General features: G+C 51.2%; 1 protein-coding gene across 1 annotated transcript in view; it reads left to right on the top strand.

The window, feature by feature from the left end:
* The first annotated feature begins 325 nt into the window (after positions 1 to 325).
* Positions 326 to 8811, top strand: part of TACR1 (tachykinin receptor 1) — a 14453-nt gene continuing 5967 nt past the window's right edge. The window contains exon 1 of the mRNA XM_010012758.1: positions 326 to 726. Coding sequence (XP_010011060.1) covers positions 326 to 726 — 401 coding nt within the window. The remainder of the gene's footprint in view (positions 727 to 8811) is intronic.

The following is an 8811-nucleotide window of genomic DNA, read 5'->3' as shown; positions in this document are numbered from 1 at the left end:
CCTGCTGCACCCCAAACCAGGAGGGACCTGCAGCATCTCAGCACCCTGCTCCTGCTGCACCCCAAACCGGGAGGGACCTGCAGCATCTGAGCACCCTGATCCTGCTGCACCCCAAACCAGGAGGGACCTGCAGCATCTCAGCACCCTGCTCCTGCTGCACCCCAAACCAGGAGGGACCTGCAGCATCTGAGCACCCTGCTCCTGCTGCACCCCAAACCAGGAGGGACCTGCAGCATCTGAGCACCCTGATCCTGCTGCATCCCAAACCGGGAGGGACCTGCACCCTGCAGCATCCCTGTGCCTGTTGCAGCTGCGCCGTGGTGCGATGGATAACGCTCTGCCGCTGGAAGCGGAGCTGGAGCACCAGGGGCTGCTCAACACCTCCCTGAACGAGTCCTTTGTGAACCAGTTTGTGCAGCCCGCATGGCAAGTGGCCCTGTGGGCTGTCGCCTATGCCCTCATCGTGGTCGTGTCGGTGGTGGGGAACGTGGTGGTGATGTGGATCATCCTGGCTCACAAGAGGATGCGCACCGTCACCAACTACTTCTTGGTGAACCTGGCTTTCGCCGAAGCCTCCATGTCTGCCTTCAACACGGTGGTGAACTTCACCTACGCCATCCACAACGAGTGGTACTATGGGCTGCTCTACTGCAAGTTTCACAACTTCTTCCCCATCGCTGCTGTCTTTGCCAGCATCTACTCCATGACGGCCATCGCCTTGGACAGGTGAGTTCTGAGCATCAACCCCCAAACCCTCTCCAGCACCCAGCTCTGCCTCCTCCAGGGTGCTGCGCTCAGATCCATGGGACCTCACACTGCAGTTAAAATACAGCTTGTTTGGTAAGAGAGCACTGGGTGCAGGAGGCTTTGGGGATCCTTTGCCAGCTCGGTGAAAGGAGCTCGAGGAAAGGCTTTGTAACCCCCCTCGGTAGCGTGTCTTGGGTGTGCATGTGTAGCATCGCTGCCCACTCCCTTCCCAGCAACTCTGCAGAACCATCCATCCCTTTCCCAATCTCCTCCTTTAAAAGAGAACTCGATATTTAGCACAAAATGACACAAAAGACACCAGTGTCGGATGCGCCTCTGCTGTGCCGCAGGAGCCGTTCCATGTCTCTCAGTCCGGGCTGGGAACCCTCTAAGGAGCCTGGGAGGGAAGCTCGGGCTTGGGAAAGCACCTTGCTTTGGTGGGAGGGTGTCCTCAGGCAAACCCACCTTGATTGTATCAGTGGGGTCAAGGGGAGAGGAAGCTCAGGGGATGCTGCCTTTTCCCTGTGGAGCATCCCTGGCAGTGTTCAAGGCCAGGTTGGACACAGGGGCTTGGAGCAACCTGCTCTAGTGGAAGGTGTCCCTGCCTGTTGCAGGGGGTTGGAACTGGAAGAGCTTTAAGCTCCCTTCAACCCAAACCAGGCTGAGATTCTATGATTCTCTGTGCCAAGGAGCACAAAGAAGCCGTGCACCTCCGGGGTGAGCTCCCCTCTTTTCTCCCTCTCCAAGAAATCTTGGATCTGATGGCATTTTCACACCAGCGCTAGAGATAAATCACAACTCTCGGGCAGCTCCGCAATTCCCTCTGGAGTACTGGCCTTTGAAGCGCAACAGACTTTTCCAACACATCATCTTTCCCAAAGACAGCTCGGCTCTGCAATGCCTCTTTTTGGTCCTGCTTCCAAGGAAGTAAAAGACGTTTTGGCAGGGGATACACGGGAGGGGAGGGGAGAGCTTTGCACCGCCGTATGCCAGCACATTTCCAGCTCCTATCTAAGTGCTGTGCTAACTGGCACGAATGTTTCCCTAGGATGAACATAACTGACAGCTTGGGAAGCAGCTCGGGATGGATGATGCTCTCTAGTCATTAAAAACAGGCTCCGGGGTGGTTATAAGACCCTCTCAGACATAGCCAAGCTGTTGTAAAGGAGAATTAAGGCAATAATACATAAAGAGATGAATACGACCAACGTGGCTCTGGTCTTACCCGTTGTTGCTGGCTCTGTTTCGGGAGCATCTGTGTTGTAAGGATGTTGGGGATCAGCCAGCAAAGCCCCTCTCGGGTTAGGATGAATTCAAGAGATGATTCCTTTTTAGTACTTTGGGTTTTCGCCTTTGCTCTGCACCCTGGAATAACCAGACAAGCAAAGCTGCCAGGAGAAGCTGGAGGAACCTGTCTGAAATAGGGAGCAAAGGCACATCTGGGAGCCTGGGGCTGCATTTTGGGGTGCAATTGGCATTTCCAGGTTTCTTTTTGCATCTGTAAACCTTAACAGAGGCTTGGTTTGCCCGTGGCTGGGCTGGAAACCTCGTGCTCACCCACCAAGAAGGGCTCAAAAGAAGGTACAAAATGCCTCCTGCCCACAGCTACCTCCTACATTCCTTATCCCCAGGGCAAGCAGCACCCAACAACATGTCCAAGCACTGGAAAATTCCTTGTTTTCCTGTGCCTGAGACTTGACAATAGTAACTGAAATGTAGGAAGCACTTGAACTTGTTCCAGGAACCTAAAGGGAAGAATTTGTCCTGGCAAGCAGGAAAAAGCAGTGTAGGAACAAGGAAAGCAAGTACCTGGATTTGGAGCAGCAGAGCCAGGTAGGCTCAGCAAAATGGGTTATATTCACAGCCAGGACCTACCTGTGAAATCAAACACGACTGCAGAGCTGATTTCCACCCAAAAAGGAAGCAGAATTGACTGTGCCTTGTGTTCCCAAGTGCATTGAGCCATCCACCAGAGCCTTTGGATGTCCCAGAGCAGCCTCGATCTGCAGATTGCTCCCCTAAACCATCCCCACTTGTGCTTTCCACCAGCATCCTTATTGGAGATATAAAACCACCTTGGAAAGATCGAGTGGTTCTGGATCCATAACGGAGTCAGTGAGAGAAGTGGGGAAGTGGGTTTCATTCTCCCAATGGCTTTTGCTTGAAGGTAGAGCAGCAGCTCTTTCCCCAGGACCTTTTGCAGCCTGGGCACTGAGAAGAACACGGAAAGAAGTGAATCCTATAGCGAGTGTTACTCCGAACCCTGCAACAATAGCAGGAAACTCAGGAGTCAAGGCTGGCAGCTGGCAAATCTGCTCAGGAAAAGCCACGATGCTTTTCAGCATCCTGCACATACAGGGGCCCAAGAGCTCGTTTTGGCACCATAAAGTTTGCCATGTCCTTCGTTTTGGGGTGTAGCAGTACCAGAGCACATCACATCTCCCTTTCTGGCTTCCAACTCTTCCCAATTCACTTGAAAGAGAGAGAAAATCCTGGGGTTTTCCAGTCTTCCAGGAAAAGTGAGCATCCAGCAGTGCCATGTATCCATGTTGCAGTATCCGTGGTGCATGGGATGATCTGGACATTTTCTCTCTCCTTGGGGCCTGGATTCCTCTCTGAGCACTACCGCTCTCCTGTGCCATTAGCAAACGTGGTGGAGGAATGATGGAAAACCAGGAATGCAGGCGAAGGCAAAGAGCCTTCTTGGGACTTGCTTGGGAATCAAACCCACTTCCCCAGTTGATCTCTAAATGAGAGAGGAACCTGCTCTAGTGGAAGGTGTCCCTGCCCGTGGCAGGGGATGGAACTGGAGAGGCTTGAAGGTCCCTTCCAACATAAACCATTCCAGGATTCTATGATTAAAAGACCCCCCTCTCCAACCTCCTCCAGTCCCAGCACTGCCAGAGCAGCACTTGGGGCCCAGTGATGCCACTGGGATTTATAATCCCTTTTTGATTTCCAAATGGATTATCAACTGATCTTGGGTGTCTGAAGATCCATCAGTCTGTGGAGGAAACAGCAAACCCTTAAACCTTCATTTCCCACCACAGCTCCTCCAATTGCTGTCTGCAATGGTTAATATCTCCCCAACCCCGTATTATCTGCAGCAGGAAAAAAGTGGCTCAGAACATTATTTACTACTTATAAGCTTGAACTCCCAGGTTGGCTGAAGCAGCTGAACATGAGGAACATGTTCACCCCCTGCCTTCCCCGAGAGGTGATTACTGCAGGAAGAAACCCTCCGGAGAGGAGAAATTGCATCAGTGCACAGAGTAATTAGTCATTTACACCCAAATAGAACACCAGGGGGTTGGGTTTAATCTTGACTTAATGGACTTCTGGGCTTTGAGAGCAGGGTTTTGATCAGCGCCCAGCACTGGGTAATCCTCGCATGTAATGTGGAAGATGGGAGAGGAAGAGGGAAGTGAAAGAAGGTGGGTTTAGTGCCGGCAGCCCCTGCCCCTGCTGCCCTGAGGCATTCCCTATGCACCAGGTAGCAATAACCAAAGCAGCTTTTGGCATTCCCAAAAACTCCAGCATCACCGAATGCTGCAAAAGCCATGGGAAGCTGCTGGATACCCAGCATGGAGCTGGCTCAAAGCACTGATTTCCCAGCTGGGATTGGAAAGCCATGGGATGGGGATGGACAAGGGAATGCAAGGCTGGTTTATGCACTGCTCCCAGCAGTAGGCTCTGATCCAATGGGAATTAACTGGAATTAACCCCCCCACCCTCCCATATCCACTAGATATAAATTCAGCCTGTCCAAAACTAAATTAGATCTTTTTTCCCTCCTTTTCCTTTGGGGGCTTGAAATTCCCGTGTCAATAAATACAGGAGTGAGATGAATTAGTGTCTGTCTGGTGGCTCGGAGGTGCAGACACTCAGGTTTTAGACGTGTCTTGGTGTGATCATGGTGTTCATCTGCACATTGGGTGCTGGCACAAGCCACTGTACGAGTTTGGTGAGATATTTAGTTTATTTGATGGCTTTCTTAATTTATTCCTTAATTTATCCTTAATTCCTCAATACCCGGTGGGAACCCTCTGTGCACTGAGTGTGCCAGGTCTTATGGATACCAGCCCTGCATATTTCTTCTCCCTCTTCACCCTAGAGCTGTAAATCAGTGCCAGGACTAACTAGCTGATAAGGTGCCTTGAATAACAGCATCTCAGTGGGTCTGGGTTGTGCTTTGGGTCCTCCTCTCCCATCCCATGCTGGGGATGAAGACGCTTTGCGGAGCGCTGGGCATTGCTCGGAGCTCAGGGCTGGTCCATCTCAGTTTGGATGGTCACCGGTTGATATCAAAGCAATAAATAGGAGGAAGCAGCTGCTTGTGACACCTCCGTCCCAGCATCATGTTTCAAGCGGCAGCAGGGCTCAGCTTCCCTCCTCAGCAGTCATCCAGACACTAGGAATTTGGGACCAGCAGGACAAGGCCAAGCTTCAATACACAAACCTGCTAGAGGGACACTAAGTCTGCATCCACGCTGCTGTGTCACCATCCTGGTGGAAAGCAGAAAAAGCAGGTTTCCTCTATGGACAAGCTTCTTGGTTTTTAGGTAGAATCCTGGAATGGTTTGTGTTGGAAGGGACCTTAACGCTCCTCCAGTTCCAACCCCTGCCACCTTTGCAGCATCTCCATGGCCTCCTCTGGCTTCACTCGAGCGCTTAGGAAGGACCCAGATCTGTGCTGCACACGTTTGACCCATCTCAACCCAGGGCATCTGCTCTGACTTGGTCGCAGACTCCCCTGGGACTGGCTCTGCACTAAACCCTCTTTGCTCAGGATGGGCAATCACTGTGCAATAAAACCCACAGCAGAAACCCCGCATCCTCTTGGTTACTCATCCCTTATCTGCCGTATCCTTATCACTTAATGAAGCAGATAAGGAAACTGTGGGATGAAAAAGGCTTCATAAATGTTTGCTATTATATTAATCTCATCTCCATGAGGGTGGAAACAGTAGAGCAGTGTCAGTTATCCAGGCAGACTCCAGCTTTCCAGATGCAATTAACCGATGGCTACAGTGCCTCAAGTGCAGCATCTATTTAATAAGCCACCCGCTCGGAGCTACCCTGGTACAAGGCTGTGCTCAGATGCCATCCCATCGTCATGGTAACACCCCCCCAAACCACAATAAACTATTTAAACAGCAGCAAACAGCATTTCCAACATCATCAATAGTGTCTGGTGTGAAGTTGTGTGCTTTGGTGCCAAGCCCTTTAAACGTGGTGGGTTTGAAACATCAGGCGTGGTGGGAAGGGGCAGGGAAAGTCTCCTCGAGGAGCTGGGCAACCCTTGCACAACCCAGTGATGGGTTGCACTTGAACCCCAAAATTCAAAGGCAGGAATACACAGGAACCTATTGGATAGAGAAACATGGAATTCTGACTGGTCTGCAAGGAATGAGAGTTATTTGAGTGGGGTGGACGTAGTGCTGGAAGAAGGCAAAAGGAGCTGGTTTTGCTCCCTGTAGTGATGCTTTTCCATCCCAGTCTAAGCAAGACAGGATGTCATTAAAGCTTAGACAGCCAGGAGCAATATTCCCCACTCCTCATCTCTTTCCCATTCCTCAAAAGTTCTGGTCAAGGAAAACGGGGGGAAAAAGGAAGCTGTTATTAAAATGTTTGAACAATTTTCTGCCTCATGATACAATTATTATCAAACTGTACAATATTTTAATATGAAATAATGGTCTAATTATTTTCAGGATGTTTGCACATTCCCATCTATCTCCAGGATTTTTATGGACTCTCACCACAGCTCCTCCAAGCAGCCCAGACCCTTTCTATTATAGTTTTCTTCTCCCCTGTCTGGGAGAACTGTTATTATTCCCATTTTTAATCCTGATGGGCAGCTGAACCCAGAACATCCCCAAGGGAATACTTCAGAGGTCGCTTGGGACTGATAGATTGGGAATTGCTGCTGACAAATAGGATTTGGGGCCAAGTTTCCCAAAAGAGCTGCTAGTTTACTCCCTCCTGCCTCCATCCCTACAACATTGTGCGGTCAGGTGAATGTTGCCATCTCCTTTCCACCATTGTGGATAAGTGAATGGTGGTTGGAAAGGTCTCTAGATGATGAGGTTGGGGTTTAGTTCATTCTTTGAATGTTTTATCAACCACGAGGGCTTCTGCAGCTGCAAAGTGCTTTAAACCGATGAGGAAAGTCCTCTGAAATGCACTGGCAGAAAGAAAGTTGGAGATGTAGAAGCATTTTTGGGTGGTTGCAGTCAAGCACTGGCTTTGCTTTCTGGAGCTCTCAGCCTCAGATGTGTCTCCAAGCAAAGATTCCAACAGAAATGGCCCAACTTTTGTGGAAACCCCTCATTTTCCACCATTTGAACCACTGGGTCAAGCATCAGCAACAAACCTGAGCACGTGGACTTCTTGCTTGGGAGCATAAAGCCAGGGGAACCTGTTGTGAAGCCCATGATGAAGCCCACCCAGACATCCCCCAGCGCAGCAAACCCACTTACAAGGGGCTCAGCCAACACCAAGGATGAGGAAGAAGAGGGAGACGAGTCCCTGCAGGGTCCCTGGAAGCTGTTCACAGTCCAACAAGGGGAAGATGCAGAAGCCAGGAGCCCCGGACGCACCGTGAGCCGCTGTGATGAGCAGCACTAACACCCATTGCCTTGGCTCTTCCCAACCAGCTCTCAAAGTACCAAACAGATTTTCCAGGGATGGTTATCAGGTGGATTAGGTGGGTTTCGGCTGCACAAAGCTGATAAGGTTTGGTACCCTGGGTCAGAGCAGATGGCAGCACATCCTGCGTAGTTGTGTATTAATCCCTATGGCTTTGCCCTGCAACTGACCGCCCAAGAATGCAACACGGGGAGTCTTTTCCATCTAGGAAGAGAAATAAAAGGAAAACCTGTAAGGAGAAGGGATAAAGGGAGAAACAGAGGAGGCTGCAAATGCCTCGGGCCATAACTCGATGCAGAGCACTGCGATGTTTCTCCTCTTGCCAAAGCTTGACATGGAGCAAAGCGGGGAAATCAAATCAGAAGCGTGTGACGTTCTCACTTAATCCTCCCAGTGCTGCTGGCTGCTGCCAGCTCTGCACAGCCTGATTTGCAGGGGGATCAGTTCAATCTGTCTTGTCGCCACCGGAACTTTTCCTCACGGAGGATGACTGATGCTCAGGGAAAAGAGGCCATGAGGCAGGCAGATAGAGGTGGCACCTCAGATCCCCCGTCGCGCGCTGGTCCAGCACTCCTGTTTGTGGCTCTCCTCCTGGAACACTTGGCACCGTTGCCTACCACAGAGATAGGGTTTTACAAGGGTGCAAAACCACACGGTGCTGCCAAAGGGGCTGCTGCCAGACAGCAGCATCGTGGCTGCCTGTGGGCAAATGGTCAGTGCAGAAGCAGCCGGTTGCTGCCTGCGTGAGAGAAGCTGGTTTTCAGCTACAAATCAAGGACCGTCTCCAAAAGGATCCAAATCTCGAGGGTAAGATGCTGTAAGACAATTAGAGAATTAGAATCTTCCATAAAGGGACTATTTGATGGTGTTTTGCTGCTGGGATCACAGAACCCCAGACTGGTTTGGGTTGAAGGGACATTAGAGCTCACCCAGTTCCAACCCCCTGCCCCGGGCAGGGACACCTTCCACTAGAGCAGGTTGCTCCAAGCCCCTGTGTCCAACCTGGCCTCGAACACTGCCAGGGATGGGGCAGCCACAGCTTCTCTGGGCACCCTGTGCCAGCGCCTCAGCACCCTCACAGGGAAGAATTTTTCCTTATATCTAATATTGAAGGGACATTAGAGCTCACCCAGTTCCAACCCCCTGCCCCGGGCAGGGACACCTTCCACTAGAGCAGGTTGCTCCAAGCCCCTGTGTCCAACCTGGCCTCGAACACTGCCAGGGATGGGGCAGCCACAGCTTCTCTGGGCACCCTGTGCCAGCGCCTCAGCACCCTCACAGGGAAGAATTTTTCCTTATATCTAATATGAACTTCCTCTGTTTCAGTTTGAACTCATCACCCCGTGTCCTGTCGCTCCAGTCCCTGATGAAGGTCCCTCCCCAGCATCCTTGTAGCCCCCTTCAGACACTGGA

Source organism: Nestor notabilis, unplaced genomic scaffold, assembly GCF_000696875.1.
Source record: "Nestor notabilis isolate BGI_N333 unplaced genomic scaffold, ASM69687v1 scaffold23284, whole genome shotgun sequence".
NCBI classification, from domain to species: domain Eukaryota; kingdom Metazoa; phylum Chordata; class Aves; order Psittaciformes; family Psittacidae; genus Nestor; species Nestor notabilis.
This window is presented reverse-complemented; position numbering and strand designations above follow the sequence as displayed.